Genomic DNA, 18,122 nt, shown 5'->3' on the forward strand with positions numbered 1-18,122 from the left:
GGCCTGATCCCCCCACCCCACTGCCTCCCCAGCACAGACAGAGTCAGGCTCTCCACACAACATCTTTATCTGGGTGGCTCAGCGGGGTTCAACAGGGCCCCGGCATTCTGGGGAGGTGAGGGGGGAGGGTCCTGCAGCCCCCTCAGTGGGGCAGCTCATGGGGGATCAGTTTGTAGTGGGCACCACAGGAGGGGCAGCGCTGAGCCTCACCCTTGTGCAGCCAGAACCAAACCACGTAGCTGTTGTCCTCCTCACCTGGGGGAACAGGGACAGCGTGGGTCAGGAACAGTGTGGGACAGGGAGGGACACACAGAGAGGAACAGGGGACATGGACAGGTTGGGACAAAGCAGAAGGACAGAAGGGGATGGACAAACAGACAAGGGACATGAATGGACACACAAACACCACGAGCATGGGTGCAAGGATGGACACACAGACACACAGCAGGGGTGGGGGCACTCACAGACACAGCCCACGATGCGCTTGTTGCTGATGGAGGGCACGAGGTTTGGGTCCTCCTTGGTGCCCATGTAGCGCTTGGGCCGGAACATGCTGTAGGGATCCTGTGGCACGGGGGGAGCAGGGACAGCCCCGGAATGTGAGCACCCCAGAACCCCCAGCTGCATCCCTCAAACCCACAACACCCCCTGAGGGCAGCCTGTCTCTGAGAACCCCAAACTGACCAAGGCACTCTGTAGTCCCCCAGTTCCACCCCCAGACTCTCCCAAGAACTCCCCAACCCTAGACCCAGCAACCCTCCAAGGACACCAAAACCCTGAAACGCCCCCTCCAGATGACCCCATCACCACCCGAGCACTCCCCAAAGTCTCTGGGATCCCCAGAGCTTCTCACCCCTCAGACCCTGCCCCCATCAAGGACAGCAGAACCCTGAAATAACCCCGAACCCCTCAGCCCCCCCAGAACACCCTCCAACTCCCCAAACACTCATCCAATAAACTCCTTCGCTCCATGGCAAGTCAAACCTGAAACCGCCCCAGAGCCTCCTGTCATCCCTCGAGAAACCGCGGGGTTCCCCAGAGATACCCCCATCCAGATGCTCCAGAGATACCCGCAGAGATACCACCTTACCCCAGAAATACCCCCTCCCTCCACAGCCCACCCCGAGCCCTCCACGGGCTCAATCCCCGGCACTCACCAGACCCTTGTTCATGGCCTCCATCACCTTCCGCTCCATCCCGGTCGCCTGTTCCTCATCGCTGGCCAGGTTCCCTGCGGGGAGCCGTCACACTGCGCGCGCAGACACACCGCCCCGGTCTCCCCCGGCCGCGCTCGTTCCTCCCCCGCTCCCCCCCGTTTCCCCGCTCCCCGCTCACCGGGCACGCCGAACTGGCGGACGGGCACGGCGCGGGCAGAGGCCGCGGGCAGGAGCCGCAGGGCCGCGCTCACCCGCAGTAACCTTGAGGCCATGGCGGCGAGAGTAGCGGCACTTCCTGCACGGGCGGAAGTGACGTTGCCGGGGCGATGGAGCTTCGCGCCACTGACGTGAGCTCCGCCCCGGACACGCCCATACGCACATAACCACGCCCACACCCACATAACCACGCCCACACTCGCAGAGCCCCGCCCCGTGCGCCCCCCTGTGGGCCCCGCCCCCCCGTGGGCCCGGTGGTCGCCGTGGGCGGGGCAGAGGGGAGGCTGAGATTTTGGATGGGGGATGGGACCCCCGTGGGAACAAGGACAATGTCCCGGGGGCGGTGGGGATGGGACACCTCGGGACTGGAGCGGAGCCTGGGATACCCTGGCGATGGCGGGGACACCCCGTGGTGACCCCCGTGGGGACAGGGGTGATGTCCCTGGGACCATGAGGATGGGACACCCCTGGCGGGATGGTGACAGATGCTCCTGGGGCCTTGGGGACACCCCGGGGTGACAGGGACGGTGTCTCTGGAGACGTGGGGACAAGGCCAGCCCAGGACACTGCGGAACGCCATCCCGGCGGCGATGGGTACAGATGGTCATGGGGGGAGATGGCACCTCTAGGGGCACAGGGACAGCCCCCAGGGGACAGGGACAGTCGTCAGGGAATAGGGCCTATGTCCCCTACACCCACAGTGGGGTGGGGACAGCTCTGGGGAACAGGGACAGCCCCGCCGCTTTCCCTGCCTCAGTTTCCCCTCCCCTCGCTGCTTACTCATCCCTATCGATCCCATCGATCCCACCGGTGGCGGGGCGGGGGGGGGGGGGGGGTGAAACAACGTTTTTTTCACCCAATTTTGAGGCCCGCTCTGGTTTGACCCCCCTCGGCTGTGACCTCAGCACCCACGGGTGCTGCGCGGAGCAGGGGTGGCACCCCTGCCTCCCCTCGACCTTCAACTTTCTTTGGGAAACTGAAAATAAACTATGGGCAAGCAGCGCCGGGGGGGCCGGGGGTGGGCGCGTGCCAAGGGAGGAGGAGGAGGAGGAGGAGGAGGAGGAGGATGAGAGCAGGACAGCCGGACACGGGCGGCAGCTCCCGCCCCGCGCTCCCGCAGCACCCAGCGCCCGCACCCCCGCAGGCTCTGGGGGGGGCGCCCCCAACCCCCCCCGGGGGCCATGGCTATCCAGGGCATGGAGCTGTGCGCCGTGGCCGTGGTCATCCTCCTCTTCATCGCCGTCCTCAAGCAGTTTGGCATCCTGGAGCCCATCTCTGTAGAAGGTACCCACCTCCCCCCACCTTAATTAATTCAAATTATTTAAATAAATTAGTTGTTGTCGTCCCCCCCCCCCCGCCCATCCTGGGGTGTCCCCTTCCCTCCCCAAGCACCAAATGACCTGTTAGCCTCTAATTGGCCCATGTGGAGTAGAACCGGCTGGTTTTGGGGTTCCCCCTTGGGAGGGTTTGGGGTGAAGGTTTTGGGAGGATTTGGGAGTGTGGGGGAAGGGGGGAGTGGGCAAGGCTCCCAACACCCCCAGCAGCGCCACGGCCCAGCCTTCCGAGGGGCTGCGCTGCCAGAGGCCCCCAAACCCTCGGGCGGGTGGGGACCCTCACCCCAGAGACCTCCCCCACTCCCAGGGCTCCCGTGCCCTGCCAACCCCCAGGAGCAGATAACGGGGACCCCCAATGTCCCCCAAACCTTCCCAAGGTGGGCCGAGAGGGCTCTGAGCTGGCGCTAACCCCCAACAAGCCCCCTGAGGTGGGGTGCTGGGGGACCTCGACTCCACAGTGACCCCCAAAACCTCCTGAGGTGGGACACAAGGAGCCCCAAGTCCTGCATCAGCCCCTGAACCTCCCCTCAGAGGGGCCATGAGGGTCCCTCACTGCCCCCTGAGACCCCCTGAGATGGACTCCAGGGACCCCCAAGTTCCCTGAGACCCCTCACAGCCGGCGCTGAGGGTTCTCCCCGCTCTGACAGCGCCTGGGAATTTTTCGGGCTCCCAACCCCATCCCAAAATTGCTGACACCCCAGTGTGCTGAGCGGCTCCACAGGGGCTTCCTAGGCTGAAATTATTAATGAACCATCATTTATTAATTACCTTCCGCTGGGCCGGGCGGGAGCAGCGGTGGCCAAGAGGCGGCTCGGGAATCTTCTGCGCCTTGGGAATGTGGGAAACCCCTCGGGATGCAACACCCGCGGTGTTCAGGGTCCCGAGGGAGATCCGGGCTCCGCCGAGGCGCTGGGCGGTGGGTTTAGGGGCCGGGTTTAGGGGTGGAGGGGTGTTTCTAAGGGGGGTCTGTGCCCGGGGGTCTCTCCTGGCAGACAGCAGCGATGCCGACGTGGAGCTCCCGACCATTCGGCACCAGCCCGAGGGGCTGGAGCAGCTGCTGGCTCGGACCAAGTTCACCAAGACGGAGCTTCAATCCCTCTACCGTGGCTTCAAGAACGTGAGTCTGGGGGTCCGTCGTCCCGATGCCCCGAATTCGTGGGTCCACACTTTCCTCGGGGTCACCGGCGCCGCTCCCCTTTCCAGGAATGTCCCAGTGGCCTCGTGGATGAGGAAACCTTCACGCTCATCTACTCGCGGTTCTTCCCTCAAGGCGGTGAGTGGGGGGGTCCCCAAACCCGGCAGGAGGGTCTGGGGGGCCCATCCGGGAAACCCCCTACCCCAGTTCTGGGGACTCACTGCCCCCCTTTCCCCGCAGACGCCAGTTCCTACGCCCACTTCTTGTTCGACGCCTTCGATGCCGACCACAACGGGGCTCTCTGCTTCCAGGTGGGAAATCCTGGTGGGAATGGCTGTGCCAGCACCGTGATTCATCACATCTTCCCCCTCCTCTTCCTCCTCCTCCTCTTCCCCCTCCCAGGCTGTGGCCAAACTCTCCCTCGCGGGTGCCGGGAGCGCCGGGCGCTGCGGCAGCGGGGGGTAAAAATAACAGGATCGATAGAGAATGAAATCCCTCGGGCGGCCCGGGATCGATGTGGCCGCGGGAGGGAGGGGCAGGGGGCGAGGGTCCCTCCCCGCTCACGGCCACGACCCTTCCGGCAGGATTTCGCGGTGGGACTCTCGGTGCTGCTGCGGGGGACGGAGCAGCAGAAGCTGAAGTGGACGTTTGACCTCTACGACGTGAATAAGGACGGCTACGTCACCAAGGAGGTGACAGTGGGGAACACTGGGGGGCTGGTGGGGTGGGGACACCCAGACGGGGAGCTGTCAGTGCCCTGTGTCCCCCAGGACATGCTGGAGATCATGAAATCCATCTATGCTATGATGGGCCGCTGCACCGAGCCCGCCCTGGGAGCCAGCGCGCCGGCCCAGCACGTGGAGCTGTTCTTCCAGGTGAGACAGTCCCCACTGTCACCTCCCGGGGCCACTCTGCCGCCAGGGGTGGCCCCGCTGAGCCCTGGCCATTCCCTTGCAGAAGATGGACAGGAACAGGGACGGCGTGGTGACTTTCGAGGAGTTCCTGGCCACGTGCCAGGAGGTGAGGGGCTTTGGAGGGGCACCGTCCTCCTCCTTCTGCTTGTTCTGTCCCAAAATGACATGCTGGGGACATGAGGAGAGAGGGGAACAAAGGGTTTACCCCGGGAGGGATGGGAGTGGGACAGGAGACGCACAGGAGCTGGGGCTGGGAGAGGGATGCTGGGGGGACAGAAGGATTGTGATGGGAAGTGTGGGATGCAGGCGACAGGGCTGGGGATGAGAGGGACCAGATGAGGGGACAGGATGAGGGGAACAGGAGGGAGATGGCAAAAAGATGACAAGAGAAGGAGAGCTGGGGGGGGGGGGGAAGGAGGGGGACACGGGGTCTCTGATCTCTCCCCCCCAGGACAAGGACATCATGAGCTCCATGCAGATCTTCCATAACGTGCTCTAGATCCTGCCCACCCCCCCCCGGAGTTTTTCTACTCTTTCAGACAAACAAGAAGTTCAAAGGCAGAAGAAATCCAGCATGTGGCTCCCAGAGGTGGGATAGGACAAGGACGACGTTGCCACCAGAGCCCCCCGGGGGATGGCTCTGCCACCTGCCAGACAGACCCATTTTGGGGGGCTGAGCCTCCCCTCGACACGGACCCCCCGCCCTTGGCGGTGCAGGGACCTGACATAGCACACACCCAACCCCAGATTCCCCAGGGTGGGACACGGGGACTGCCTGAGGACCCTCAGAGATGGGACCCCTCAGGATGTGGGGGGGTCCCCTCAGGTGGGAGTCTTCGTATTGCAGCCATGAAATGGAACCCCCAAACACCAACTGAAAGCACAGCCCCTCCTCCCCCCAACACTCAGGGGTGCCCTCCCCATGAAGCCACAGACTCCCCTCCCCCAGCAGCGTGGAGAGAGGGGGATTTTATAAATAAACCAAATAGCGACGAATTAGGGGTGAAATGGAGTCATGAGGGATGTGCAGTCCCGGTCCCTGTCCGGGTCTCTGTCCCTGCCCGTGTCCCAGTCCCCTCTCCCATTCCCAGCCCCTGTCCCGCTCCCAGTCCTATTCTCCGTGCGTCTTCCAGTCCCTGTCCTTGTCCGGCTAGCAGTCGAACTCCCGTGCCTCTCCCGTTTTCGTTCCCGTTCCCTCTCTCATTCCCCCTCCCCGTTCCGTTCATATTCCCGTTCCTGTTCCCGGTCCCCTTCATATTCCCGTTCCCGTTTCATCTCTCATTCCCCCTCCCGGTCCCGTTCCTATTCCCGTTTCCGTTTCAGTTCCCGGTCCCGTTTCCTCTCTCATTCTCTCTCCCCGTCCCGTTCCTGTTCCCTGTCCGGTTCCCGTTTCTTCTCTCATTCCCACTTCTGGTCCCGTTTCTATTCCCGTTTCCTCTCTCATTCTCACTCCCGGTCCCGTTCCTATTCCAGTTGCGGTTCCCGTTTCCTCTCTCATTCCCACTCCCAGTCCCGTTCCTATTTCAGTTCCCGGTCCCGGTCCCGTTCCTATTCCAGTTCCCGTTTCCTCTCTCATGCCCATTCCCAGTCCCGTTCCTATTCCAGTTGCCGTTCCCGTTTCCTCTCTCATTCCCACTCCCAGTCCCGTTCCTATTCCAGTTCCCGTTCCCGTTTCCTCTCTCATTCCCGATCCCGTTCCCGGTCCCAGCCCCGCCCCTCAGCCCTGGCCACTCATTCGCTCTCGTTGGCCGCTTGGCCCCGCCCCCTGTTTGATCCCATTGGTCGGCCCGAAGGGGGCGGGGTCTCGGCGCTGCGGCCTCCAAGCGTGTGGGGGCGGCACGGCACGTGACGTGGGTGGTGCCAGCGCCCCCTAGCGAAGCGGGGGAACAGCCGTGTGTGAGACCCCCGGGACCCCGGGATGGGGGGAACCTGGGAACGGGGAGAACCCGCTGGATCGGGGCTCTGTGGGACTGGGGGGACCCTGGGAACGGGGAGAACCCCCTGGATCGGGGCTCTGTGGGACTGGGGGGTGACCTTGGGAACGGGGAGAACCCCGTGGATCAGGCTCTGTGGGACTGGGGGGATATCCCTGGAGTCGCGGGCATTCTCGGGATCGGGACTGTGTGGGATAAATGTGGGGATCCCTGGGGTCGGAGTTGTGCGCGATCGGGACTGTGCGGAACTCAGGGTGGGGGGAGCGTGAGGTCGGTGGAGAGTCCCACGGAACCGGGGCATTCCTTGGGCTCGGACTGAGTGGGCGAGAAATGGAGGGGAACCCCTCGGGTCTGGGTTTGTGCAGGATCGGGGGATTCGCTAGGATTGGGCTGAGCAGAGTCGGAGTGGGGGTAATGTCCTCGGGGACCGGAGCGGTGCGGGGTCAGGAGGGCAACCCCTGGCACTGGGGGGATTCTGGGGATCGCGGCCGTGTGGGGCTGAGGGAGCGACCCTCGGGCCCTGGGGTTGGGTGGGATCCCCCGGGGGTCGGGGATCGAGGGGAGGGATCCCCCGGTGCCGGGGTTCATCCGAGCCCAGTCCGGCGGGATCCCGAGCCGCGGTGCCGCAGGGGATGCGCGGGGCGCTGCGGCTGGTGCGGTTCCGAGGGGCCGCGGGCGGGGGGCCCCGGCTCGGCCTGGAGGAGGCGCCCGGGGGCGACCTGGTGGATCTGAGCGCGGCGGAGCCGGAGCTGCCCCGATCGATGCGGGAGTTCCTGGAGATCGGCCCCCGAGGGCTGGCGCTCGCCCGGAGGTGGGTGAGGCCAAGGGTGGGTCCCAAAGCTGGGTGCCCCAAAAGAAGAGGGAGCCCCAAAAGGGGGTATCCTCATAGACCCCCACAAGAGTGGCCATCCAAATCTGCATGCTGCTTTGGATGATCCCAAAGTGGCTTACCCCCAACAGCTGGCCCCCCAAAAAGTTGGGCACTCCAAATCATGGGTGACCCCCAATGATGCGTGACCTCCAAGAATGGCTGAGCCCAACAAGTGGGTCCCCTCAACTGTGGACATCCCCAAAAAGGAAAGTCCCTAAAACACAGCTGACCCTTCTAAATGACCCCCAAAGAGTGCATCCCCTGAGAAACTGGTGCCCCAAAATATGAGTGATCCTGAGGGTGGATCTGTCCCCACAGAGCACTGGAGTCAGGGCAGCACCGGGTGCCCCGGGAAACTGCACGTTTGCTGGCACCGGTGGGGGACCCCGAGAAGGTGATCTGTGTGGGGCTCAACTACCACGACCACTGCCAGGAGCAGGCTGTAAAGGTCCCCAAGGAGCCCATCATCTTCAGCAAGTTCCCCAGCGCCATCACCGGGCCCTTTGATGACATTGTGCACCCCCAGGACACCAGCGTGGGTAGCCTGGTACCCACCCCCACAGTCCCCCAAGGAATGGCCCTCCCAGCCCCCCTTCTGTCCCCACAGGAGCTGGACTGGGAGGTGGAGTTGGCTGCTGTCATCGGGAAGAGGGGGCGACACATTGAGGTACCCCTGGCCCCGTCCCACTTCGGGGGGTGCGTGTGAGTGTCCCCTGTAAGCGGGTCCCTGTCCCCAGGAGGCGGCAGCGCTGGAGCACGTGCTGGGCTTCACCGTGGCCAATGACGTCAGCGCTCGGGACTGGCAGAAGCGCAATGGGCGGCAGTGGCTGCTGAGCAAAACCTTCGACACCTTCTGTCCCCTGGGGCCGGCCATTGTCACCAGGGAGGCAGTGGCAGGTGGGACAGTAATGGGATAAGGACAGGACACAGATGGGATGAGATAAAGGCAGGGATGCAATGATGACTCTTTCTCAGCTGCCGCTGGTGCCACCACAGCCCCATGTTCCCCATTCCCCCGTGTTTTTCCCCAAGGTGGGGTCATGGTGGCACTATCACAGTGGCCACATCCCCTCATGTCACCTCCCACAGATGTCCACAACCTGTGGATCCGCTGCAGTGTCAATGGGCACCGGATGCAGGACAGCAACACCAGCCACCTCATCTTTAGGGTGCCCACCCTTATCGCCTGGGTGTCCCGGTAGGAATGGGAGAGCTGGGGACCCCCAAAGCCCAGGGGGCCACATGGCTGACACCTCATGTGCTCCAGGTTTGTGACACTGGTCCCTGGGGACATCCTGCTGACAGGGACCCCTGCGGGAGTGGGGCTCTTTCGGAAACCGCCTGTTTTCCTTAAGGTGAGGGGAAATGGGGGCCCAGGTGGGGGACATGGTGGACCCCACTGGGGACAGATGCCACCATGTCCCCCCCTTACAGCGCGGTGATGAGGTGCAGTGTGAAATTGAAGAGCTGGGCACCATCTGCAACCGAGTGGTCTGACAGTGGAGAGATGCCCCAGATCCCACCTCCCCCTCACAGGGTCAATAAATCCACGAGCCATTGGGTCACTGTGCCCTGTTTATGGATCTGGGGGGCTATGGCTGAGTGAACTGGTGGATAAAGGCTGCCAGCTTCTCCCGGTTGGAAGCAGACTGGAAAGGCTGGGAGAGTTGCAGGAGGCGTCCAGTAGGGGTCTGCAGCTCCTCCAGCACCTGGGGGGGGTTGGCCACAGGGAAGTCAGGAGGGGAGAGAGGGGGCAGTAAAATGTGGGGGGCTGGGGGAGCTGTGCTTACCCCAATGTCCTTGAAACTCTGCAGGGAGTTCAGGGCCAGGCTCCTGTCGGGATATCCTGTGTGGAGAGAGATCCCGAGGGAATCCCCAAATGCCACATCTTCAGAATTCTTAGCCTGGCTTGGGGGTCACTGACTCCTAAAAGCAAGAACCCCCCAACCCTGACTCACCACCCTCATCCTCGGCCAGAAATTCCAGCAGTGCTTCCACACAGTCTGCCTCTGCAATGGGGAAGAGTGTCAGATCCCACCTTCTCAGGGCTGCAGCCCTGCCTCAGTGGCCCCAGGGAGTCCCAAGGGGTTCCCCACTTAGGGGGCTCCTACCAGGCTGGGGCCAGGGGGGTCGCTGCAGGAACTCCACAGCCCGGCCGTAGGTCTGCAGGATGGGGCTCAGGAGGCGGCAGAGGAAGAGGAGGAAGCCAGGGAAGCCCTGGGGCTCAGTGAGCTGTGGGGGATAGATGGTCAGAGTTGGGGGAGACCACCCTCCCTTCAGCCTGGGGGGCAGTGGGGGAAGCCCCCAGTACCTTATAGCACTGCTTGGGGACCCCGTGCTCACTGTCATTGTCGCTGTCATCAGAGAAGGATCCCAAGGAACGTCCCCACAAGAAGCGCCGGGGGGCCACATCACAACCCCAGCGCTCACTCTCCAGCTATGGGCACAACAGGGTGTCACCTCACCTCGAAGCCACCCTGTCCCTGTGCTCCAGGAGAGGTCTTGAGGTGTTACCCACCTCCTCCTCCAGCAGTCCCCCAAGGATGAGCTTGTCCAGGATGTCCAGGCTGTGGCAGTCAGGAGGCTGGCAGGGCTGGGAACACAGGAAAGGGGTGACAGGCCACCCCTGTGTCCCCACCTGGAGCCCCATCAGGGTTGGGGGTGACAGGCCACCCCTGTGTCCCCACCTGGAGCCCCATCAGGGTTGGGGATGACAGGCCACCCCTGTGTCCCCACCTGGAGCCCCATCAGGGTTGGGGGTGACAGGCCACCCCTGTGTCCCCACCTGGAGCCCCATCAGGGTTGGGGGTGACAGGCCACCCCTGTGTCCCCACCTGGAGCCCCATCAGGGTTGGGGATGACAGGCCACCCCTGTGTCCCCACCTGGAGCCCCAGCAGGGTTGGGGATGACAGGCCACCCCTGTGTCCCCACCTGGAGCCCCAGCAGGGTTGGGGATGACAGGCCACCCCCATGTCCCCACCTGGAGCCCCAGCAGGGTTGGGGATGACAGGCCACCCCCGTGTCCCCACCTGGAGCCCCAGCAGGGTCGGGGGCAGCAGCTGCAGCAGCTCCAGGATCTTGCGGAGCAGCTCGTCCCGGCTCAGCACGATCCTGGTGAGGCTGGAGGGGTGCCCCAGGATTGGCAGCACCTCCAGCAGCAGGGCACGGATGGCACAGGCTGATGGGAAAGGGCTGTCACCAATCCTAGAGTTACCAAATACCCCAGCATCCCCAATCCCCAGTGTCCCCAACTCGCCCAGTGTCCCTGACCTCTTCCATCCCCAATCCCCATTCCCCAGTGTCAATAATCTCCTGCTTCCCCAACTTCCCCAGTGCCATTACCGTGGTGTCACTGAATCTCCCAATATCACCAATCTCCCTGGCATCACTGATCCTGGTGTCCCAAATCCCAATGCCATTGACCCCCACAATATAAACAATACCCCTGGTGTTCTCTGAAGTGCAGCCATCACCCATTCCTGGTGTCCCCAATTCCCCCAGTGCCTCTAAGCCCTGGTGTCACTGAATCCCACAGCATCCCTGCTCCCAGTAACAGCAGTGTCACCCCATCCCCACCCCGATGTCCCCACTCACCGCCCACGGCCTCCCCAGCCAGGTGGTGCCGGACGCCCCCCGCCAGCCGCCCCAGCCGTGCCCGAGCCAAGGCCTTGGGGGGCCCCAGGGCAGCCCTGGGGGGCCCCAGCAGGTGCAGGGCCAGGGGGGGCTGCAGCTGCCGCAGGCTGTGCCCCACCAGTGCCCGCAGCTGCCCTGAGAACCCCACGGCACAGCCCCGCAGCAGGAGCTGCTCCAGCAGCTCCGAGAAATCCCACATCAGCTGGGGCAGCAGCACAACCTGGGGGAACAGAGGGGGATCCTGCTGCGAGTGCTGCTCTGAGGGAAAGGGGGATTCCCACTGGGAATGCTGCTCTGAGAAGGGGTGATTCCCATTAGGACTACTACTTCCTGTTAAAGGAGGGTGATTGCTATTGGAATGCTGCTCCCAGAGAAAGAAGAGTGATTCCCACTGGGCTGAATGGGGAGGGGGAAGTCCTGCTGGGAATGGTGTTCTGAGGAAAGGGAAAGATGGAAAACTTATCCCACCTCCTGATGCCTGTGGAGCAGCAGCGCCGCAGTGATTCCCACAGCCATGATGGCAGAGCAAGCTCTGGAATCTGCAGTGGGAGAGAGGGACTTGTTATCTGGGGGGATTAATCTCCACCCCATTCCCGAGCAGGGATTGCCATCCCAAGGGATGCAGGGACCTCCCTCACCACTCAGTGCATGCAGCCCCAGTGCCGTCACCAAAATCTCCTCTTCAGTCCCCAAACTGGGACTCAAAGTCCCCACATTCCCAACATCCAGCAGCCTGTGAAGTCAGGATGAGAGGGGTGAGGAGAGAAGCAGGGAGCAGAGATCCAAGGAGAAACACTGCCCAGGGCCCATCTCCTCACCGCCTGCCCAGGATAGTGGGAAGCAGCAGCTGCTCTGGACAATTCTCTGTGAGTACTGGCCTGACAAGGTTGTTGTTCACAAATTCCTGGGAATGAGGATGAAGGAGCCTGTGGGTGCTCACACCCCCTCAGCACCACAAGCTCAGTTGATCCCTGGATCCCCAAGGCTGGGAGGAATGCAGATTTCCCCAGGATGGATTCACTCGATCCCCCCAGGCACCTCAAACCCCACCAATATCCCAGGAATAGTCTCCCAGTGCTGGGATGGATCCAGGGGCATCCGCAGCTGCCGTACCCGTAAGGAGAAGGGCTGAGAGAAATCCACCTGGGCACATCCACGGTGCCGGCGCAGGGCCTGGAATGCTGCCTGGAGACACGTGCTGATCCCAAGGGGCTGAGGGGGCTGCCAAGAGATTGCACTGAGGGATTCGTGGCAGCTTTGGGAGATGTCACTCCCCAGAGATGCTCCCAGAGATCTGGGGAGATGCCTCTCCCTAGGGATCTTCCCAGGTATTTAGGGGAACAGTGCTTCCTAGAGATTTTGGGGAACACTGATTGCCAGGGACAGTCCCAGTGATTTGGGGGAGCACAGGTGACCCCCCTGAGTTCCTCTCACCGCTCCATCCTGCTCCATTCTGCCAGGAGCCACGTCATAGGCGATTCCCACCGGGACAACGAGGACGTCGGGCACGGCTCCGTCCTGCAGCGCACGGAGCACACGGAGCAGCCAGCGCCGCGCGGGGTCTGCCAGCCGCAGGGCAGCCCAGGGCTCCTCCAGGAACAGCACCAGGGGCTGGCGGCTCCGCAGCACCTCCTGCACATACTGCGGGGAGACTGGCAATGCTGAGAGCTGCCAGCACTTCCCCAAGCACTCCAGAGGGATTTTTCAGGCCAAACTGCACCCACCGCATCCAGCACAGCCCCTGAGAGCCCCTCATCCAGCTCACTCCACGACGGCAGGAAAATCCCTCCCAGGCGTTGGAGCAGGGATCTGGTGAGGGAAGGACACTGTGGGCAACCCCTGCATCCCCCTGGATCCTCTGGGAACATCCCACACGCTGCCTTACCGAAGGGGGCTGGTGCAGGCACCCACTGCCACCCTGGGCAGCCCGATCCCCTGGGACAGGAGGATGAAGGACAGCAGCAGCCCATCCACCTGCGACTGGTGGCTGCACAGGAACACCAGCGGCACCTCGGGCTGCAAGAAAGGGATCCTGGGGTGAACTGCCAGCGCTGCCGGGGCTGGGAGCGCCCGGCCGGGCTCCGTACCGTCCTGGCAGCTCGCAGCACCATCTCCAGCTGCCCCCGGTGCAGCTGCACGCCCAGGAACAGACGGGTCAGGAACTTGGGGAGCAGCCAGTGGCACAGCCTGTGGGAAAACTGGGAATGAGAAACTCTACCATGCATGGGGCTCCCCCAAACCCCCAAATCCTCCCTGCCTCAGTTTCACCAACCCATCCTTGCTCAAAATTATCACACATGAAAGGCTACAGGTGATGAGACATCCTCCTTTCCATTCGCAACCAGAGCTGCCATTGGGAATCCTGCATTCCCTCAATCTCCCTGTCCTGCTTTGGGATCCCCAGATGCTCTTATTCCATGAGGAATTTCGCATTCCCAGGGAATACTTTCCCTTTAACAGCTCAAAAGTACTCTTTATTCCAACTGGATTAGACAAGCACTTAAACCCTGGATTCCCAGTTGTCAGAGATGGGAAAGGGAAAAGCAAAGTTTTCTCTGCTTCCCTCCTTCCTGTGGGGTTTGGATTTTCCCGCTCCAGCTCCTCAGAAAGAATTGGGGGAATGGCCCCAGGACCTACAGAGGACCCCGAGGGCAGCCACCCAAAGGATCCTGAAATATCCCCCAAAGTATGCCAGCACATCCCCCAAAGGATCCCAGAGAACCACCCAAGAGATCCATGTGCATCCTCCCAAAATCCCAGAATATCTCCAAAAGGACCTGTATTTATCCCCCAGAGAATCCCAGAATATTTCTCCAGAAGATCCATGACCTCAGCAGCAGAGGAGAGAGCGGGGCCTGGATTTCCCCCAGGATCTGGCAGATCTTCTCCTTCCAGCGCTGCCGGGATCCCTCATCCCCCTCAGACCCAGGCTCTGGGGCAGAGGCAGCACCCTGCACCCTGGGGAGAGGACAGCAGCAGGGAGCACCCCAGAATCCACATGCTGGGGTCCAGAGAGCCTCAGGGGATTCCAGGATCACACCGACCTGGGGTCCAGGGACCAAACAGGATCCCCATGATCAGTGAGGGTGGTCCTGGGATGGCCCAGCTGCTCCCACCCACCTCTTGCTGCTGCAGATCCGCACCAGGAGCTCCCCAGGAGTCTCTGCTGGAATTTTCCATTCCCAGGCTGCAAGGAACCCACAGATCCTCCGGACCAGCCAGCCCCGGAACCTGGAGGGGACATACAATAACATCCTGGCAGGGGCTTTTCCAGCAGGATCAGAGCCCCCCCAGACTGCCTCTCTGCCAAATTCAGGACATTTCTCCCCATTTTACAGCTGGAAATGTTGAGGCACTGGTGGATTGATGCTTCAGGCTGCCTAGCAGGAAGGAAACCTGAGACTCAAACCTGGGATTCCCAAACCATGGAAATTTCCCAATCTATCCCCAAATCTGCACTAAGGGCAGGGTGGGAAGGAGCTTTGGGATAGCCTGGAGTAGGACATCCCCATGATCCCAATGGATTCTTCCAAGCATTTCAAAGCTGAAGCTAGGAAGACTTGAAACTGAATGGAGGATAATGATCTGAATTGGGAAGAAAAAAAGCAAAAAACGGATAATCCAGGGATTTCTCCCTAAAGGGGAGTGAAGCTAAAGTGATCTGGCACCTCAAAAATGAAAATATCTGGAAATGGCTCTGTGGCAGCTCCTGAAAAAGGAAAAGGGAGGATAACCACAATTTTGCCTTTCCTGGTATTTTTCCTTCTAGGGGGAACTGGCTGTCCCTTTTCCCTGTGAGCCAGAGAGAAGAACAACCCTCCACCTCCACCTCCCCCACAAAGATTCCAATTTTTGCTCAAACAAATAAAGACATGACCCCAACTCCTCAGTTCCATGACTAGAGCACAGCCCAAGCCTTCGGAGATGCCACTTCCAGCTTCCCAAAACTGATTCATGAGCTCGGTTTGCATAATGAGCAACAGGGAGGATGGAGAGAGATCCCCACAGGCACTTTGGTGAAATGTAGGGGGGAAGTGTTTTTCCAGGTGTTTTCTGCAGAGCTGATCCATCCTCACCGCGTGTCTGTCTCCGTCACACGGCTGACGTCGCGGGAGCCGAGAGCAGCAAGACGCTCGGGGTAGAATCCATCCTGGCAGGAAAAGCGGCATCAAGCCCTGCCAGAGCGGCTCCTGGGCTCCCCGGGACCCCCCGCTCTCCTACCCAGCTCCTGGGGGTGCAGGTCTGGCAGCAGCGCCCCGAAACTGGCCGGTGGTATTTGCCCAGGAATGGGATGAAAACTTCCAGCTTTGGGCCTGAATGGCTGATCCGTGTTTGAATCTGAGGGGGAAAAGAAACACGGGGAAGGGCACTGGAATGGCAAATGTGGGTGGATACATCCCAAAATGCGCTTGCCAAGTGGGAGGTTTTGGCAAGGAATAAAGGAATTTTAGCTGGGACAAGTTGGTGGCACATTTTGGTGACTGTGTAGACCTGGATCAACCTGGATGCAGGAGAACCAGCCTGGTTCGGGGGGATCAGCACCCTGGCAGGATCAGGCACTGGGTTTTCTCTCCCTCACAGACACAGATTCAGTGGGATTAACCCAGATCCACTGAGATCAGCAGGGAAATATGGGCCTGAGGGGGCTCAGTGGAATCTGTGGAGACCCCAGACCCCTCACCAGCCCTTTCCACCCCAACTTCCAGAGTCAGGGGATATCCTGGAACACTGGGATTCCAATTCCTTCACCCCCAAACTGGGATTCCCCCCCCTCTCTTTCTGATGGGTGGGGTTAACCAATTTTATTTCCTAAAATAAAAGTGGGGGAAAAAATCCAAATTTGGTTTAAAATGTAGTTGAGAGAGAGGAAAAGAAGGGGGAAAATAAGGAGACCCCAGTATGATTTGGGGAGGGATTCAGGAGGAGCAGGCTGGTGGCACAGAGGGCCCCTGTGGTGTCACATACCTTGGGGGGTGTCATGGCTGGGAGGACACCCCCAAACTGGGGAGAACAGGCACTGGTGCTCGAGGGTCCTGGGAAAAATCCTGGAGACACAAACAGGTGGAAAGGGCAGTTTTGGGAGGTTTGGGACACACAGAACAGGGGCTGGTAAAGAGACCCTACATGAGCCCCACAGAGCCTGGAGTGACCTTGGGAAGAGAAGGAAAACACCACAGCTTCTATGGAACTGGGGGGGGTAACACCCCACAAGTGCCACAGGAAATCTGGGGGGGCAGCACACTGACCCTCACACCCCACATCCCCTACAGGGAATTTGGGGGGTAACACATCCCACACCAACCCCTCACACCCCACATCCCCTACAGGGAATTTGGGGGTAACACACCCCACACTGACCCTCACACCCCCTACAGGGAATTTGGGGGGTAACACACCCCACACTGACCCTCACACCCCCTACAGGGAATTTGGGGGTAACACACCCCACATGACCCCTCACACCCCCTACAGGGAATTTGGGGGGTAACACACCCCACATGACCCCTCACACCCCACATGTCCTGCAGGGTTTGAGGGCAGTAACACACCCCACACGGGCCCGCCAGGCCCGAGGTGCGGGTCCCGCACAGGCCTCACAGCCCCTCTGTGTCACCCCAGACCGGCCGCACGCCCCCTGGCCCGGGGGCGCAGCCCCACCGCCCCTGCGGAGCTTCGGGAGCCGCAGCCCCCGGCCCCCGGCCCCCGGCCCCGCTCACCGCAGCCCGGCGCTCCGGCCCGGCCCCGGCCCCGCTCCGCCCCCGGGCAGCCCGGCCGGAACCGGGCCCGGCCCGGGACAGCCCCGGCCCCACCTCAGCCACCCCATTACCCTGGGCCTGGTCACCACACCGCTGGGGACACCGGCGCCATCCCCGCCCTGGGCCCTGGCCCTGTCCCCCCAGGGCCAGCATCACCCTGCCCCGCTGCCCAGCCCCATCGCTCCCCAGCCCCGCTGCCCAGCCCCATCGCTCCCCTGCCCCGCTGCCCAGCCCCATCGCCGCCCCGCTCTCACCCCGCGCCCCGAACCCGCGGCGCTGCAGCGGCCTGCAGACACCAGCAGGGCCCCGATTCACCTGCGCGGCCCTTGGCACCTCCGCGACCACCCCTGGGAGCCGCGAAAGGGAGGGATGGGAATGGCAGCAAAAGCGGGAAAACAAGCAAAGAGAGAGAGAAAAAAAAACCAAAAAAACCCAAAAAAACCCAAAAACAAAACAAAAAAAACCAAAACCACAACAAAACCCAAACAAAACCAATCAAACTAGGTGTGTTGGCTTGATGTGGCCAGAAATGTGTATTCTATCACCATCTGTTAAAACCGGATGGGGCAGTGACCTTTATCTCCGTGGCACATACCATCTGCTAATGGTCCATCTTTAAGATGGGGCAGTCGCCTTTATCTTCTCCACAGCCCATCCTCCCTCCAGGAAGATACCATCTCCTGCTGGCCCATTAAATCCCATTGTATGACTGATAAAATTACATCACCCCACTGGGAGATGCTCCAGCCAGGGGGAGGAACCCAGCCTTTCCTACCCAGATAAAAACGGAGCTCTTGGATGGCACGTTTCCTTCTTTCCACTGGATTCCAGAGGAGAAGCCGGACCTTTCCACATCATCCCGGGACTTTTGGAGGAAGGCGGCACCCTTCTACAGGAGCCACACCTGCCGCTGCAGGGGGACTGTGGCCACCATTTGATCGGACTGTTACCAACACCCTGACTGACTGACGGGTGTCAGCTTGGATTCTGACTCTGTCAGGGTTGGGATTGTTTTTTGTAATACTGTATTTCTATTTTAATTTTCCCAGTAAAGAACTGTTATTCTTAATTCATATCTTTGCCTGAGAGCCCCTTAATTTCAAATTTATAATAATTTGAGGGAGGGGGTTTACATTCTCCATTTCAAAGAGAAGCTTCTGCCTTTATTGGC

At 61.2% G+C, this 18,122-nt stretch overlaps 4 protein-coding genes across 26 annotated transcripts; 2 read left to right on the plus strand and 2 right to left on the minus strand.

The window, feature by feature from the left end:
- Window positions 1-53: 53 nt before the first annotated feature.
- COX5B (cytochrome c oxidase subunit 5B) lies at window positions 54-1,486 on the minus strand. Its single transcript, XM_079329054.1, has 4 exons — window positions 1,336-1,486; window positions 1,158-1,231; window positions 465-564; window positions 54-255 (listed from the first exon to the last, which is right to left on the minus strand). Exons 1-4 carry the CDS (start codon window positions 1,427-1,429, stop codon window positions 143-145), a joined length of 381 nt encoding a protein of 126 aa, XP_079185180.1. The 5' UTR covers window positions 1,430-1,486; the 3' UTR covers window positions 54-142.
- Window positions 1,487-1,623: 137 nt separating this feature from the next.
- On the plus strand, window positions 1,624-6,255 carry LOC306813359 (calsenilin-like). 19 transcript variants are annotated; one of them, XM_079328728.1, is made up of 8 exons: window positions 1,624-2,657; window positions 3,700-3,824; window positions 3,911-3,980; window positions 4,083-4,153; window positions 4,427-4,534; window positions 4,613-4,717; window positions 4,800-4,862; window positions 5,208-6,017. In XM_079328728.1, exons 1-8 carry the CDS (start codon window positions 2,555-2,557, stop codon window positions 5,253-5,255), a joined length of 693 nt encoding a protein of 230 aa, XP_079184854.1. In that variant the 5' UTR covers window positions 1,624-2,554; the 3' UTR covers window positions 5,256-6,017. The 19 variants fall into 19 exon arrangements, 18 of the variants coding, with proteins under 18 accessions (XP_079184854.1, XP_079184853.1, XP_079184848.1 ...); XM_079328727.1 differs by having other exon boundaries at window positions 4,800-6,017; XM_079328725.1 differs by lacking the exon at window positions 1,624-2,657 and having other exon boundaries at window positions 2,977-3,824; window positions 4,800-6,017.
- A 362-nt stretch (window positions 6,256-6,617) lies between these two features.
- On the plus strand, window positions 6,618-9,126 carry LOC306813386 (oxaloacetate tautomerase FAHD2B, mitochondrial-like). Of its 4 annotated transcripts, XM_079328785.1 has the most exons (8): window positions 6,623-6,652; window positions 7,320-7,501; window positions 7,880-8,096; window positions 8,169-8,228; window positions 8,299-8,458; window positions 8,651-8,759; window positions 8,829-8,916; window positions 8,996-9,126. In XM_079328785.1, the coding sequence occupies exons 2-8, from the start codon at window positions 7,323-7,325 to the stop codon at window positions 9,056-9,058; spliced, it is 876 nt and encodes a 291-aa protein (XP_079184911.1). In that variant the 5' UTR covers window positions 6,623-6,652; window positions 7,320-7,322; the 3' UTR covers window positions 9,059-9,126. The 4 variants fall into 4 exon arrangements, with proteins under 4 accessions (XP_079184910.1, XP_079184911.1, XP_079184908.1 ...); XM_079328784.1 differs by having other exon boundaries at window positions 6,618-6,648; window positions 7,880-8,228; XM_079328782.1 differs by having other exon boundaries at window positions 7,880-8,228.
- LOC306813385 (glycerol-3-phosphate acyltransferase 2, mitochondrial-like) lies at window positions 9,124-16,934 on the minus strand. 2 transcript variants are annotated; one of them, XR_013776980.1, is made up of 22 exons: window positions 16,913-16,934; window positions 16,161-16,240; window positions 15,417-15,533; window positions 15,272-15,345; window positions 14,316-14,426; window positions 14,025-14,153; window positions 13,283-13,382; window positions 13,081-13,211; window positions 12,920-13,004; window positions 12,630-12,836; window positions 12,309-12,416; window positions 12,014-12,099; window positions 11,834-11,928; window positions 11,664-11,734; window positions 11,157-11,415; window positions 10,529-10,740; window positions 10,076-10,187; window positions 9,873-9,998; window positions 9,673-9,793; window positions 9,520-9,570; window positions 9,352-9,407; window positions 9,124-9,270 (listed from the first exon to the last, which is right to left on the minus strand). XR_013776980.1 is itself a non-coding variant. In XM_079328781.1 (22 exons), the coding sequence occupies exons 1-22, from the start codon at window positions 16,712-16,714 to the stop codon at window positions 9,154-9,156; spliced, it is 2,355 nt and encodes a 784-aa protein (XP_079184907.1). In that variant the 5' UTR covers window positions 16,715-16,739; the 3' UTR covers window positions 9,124-9,153. The 2 variants fall into 2 exon arrangements, 1 of the variants encoding a protein (XP_079184907.1); XM_079328781.1 differs by lacking the exon at window positions 16,913-16,934 and adding an exon at window positions 16,708-16,739 and having other exon boundaries at window positions 10,080-10,154; window positions 10,592-10,740.
- Between the last annotated feature and the right edge of the window lie 1,188 nt (window positions 16,935-18,122).

This window comes from Erithacus rubecula (genome assembly GCF_903797595.1).
Source record: "Erithacus rubecula genome assembly, chromosome: 29".
NCBI lineage: Eukaryota > Metazoa > Chordata > Aves > Passeriformes > Muscicapidae > Erithacus > Erithacus rubecula.

Bases quoted from the DNA above. Each gene is read 5' to 3' on its own strand.
- LOC306813386 (XM_079328784.1), top strand. From the start codon at position 7,323: ATGCGCGGGGCGCTGCGGCTGGTGCGGTTCCGAGGGGCCGCGGGCGGG. The intron at 8,229-8,298 runs GTACCCCTGGCC...CCCTGTCCCCAG, and splicing joins AGAGGGGGCGACACATTGAG to GAGGCGGCAGCGCTGGAGCA. The intron at 8,760-8,828 runs GTAGGAATGGGA...CATGTGCTCCAG, and splicing joins CTTATCGCCTGGGTGTCCCG to GTTTGTGACACTGGTCCCTG.
- LOC306813385 (XM_079328781.1), bottom strand. The intron at 13,005-13,080 runs GTAAGGCAGCGT...TTCCCTCACCAG, and splicing joins GCCTGCACCAGCCCCCTTCG to ATCCCTGCTCCAACGCCTGG. The intron at 12,100-12,308 runs GTACGGCAGCTG...CCTCATTCCCAG, and splicing joins CTCAGCCCTTCTCCTTACGG to GAATTTGTGAACAACAACCT.
- LOC306813359 (XM_079328718.1), top strand. From the start codon at position 2,440: ATGAGAGCAGGACAGCCGGACACGGGCGGCAGCTCCCGCCCCGCGCTC. The intron at 2,658-3,699 runs GTACCCACCTCC...CTCTCCTGGCAG, and splicing joins GGAGCCCATCTCTGTAGAAG to ACAGCAGCGATGCCGACGTG. The intron at 4,718-4,799 runs GTGAGACAGTCC...ATTCCCTTGCAG, and splicing joins ACGTGGAGCTGTTCTTCCAG to AAGATGGACAGGAACAGGGA.
- COX5B (XM_079329054.1), bottom strand. From the start codon at position 1,429: ATGGCCTCAAGGTTACTGCGGGTGAGCGCGGCCCTGCGGCTCCTGCCC. The intron at 1,232-1,335 runs GTGAGCGGGGAG...GGCTCCCCGCAG, and splicing joins CCGCCAGTTCGGCGTGCCCG to GGAACCTGGCCAGCGATGAG. The intron at 565-1,157 runs GTGAGTGCCGGG...CCCGTGCCACAG, and splicing joins AGGCCATGAACAAGGGTCTG to GATCCCTACAGCATGTTCCG.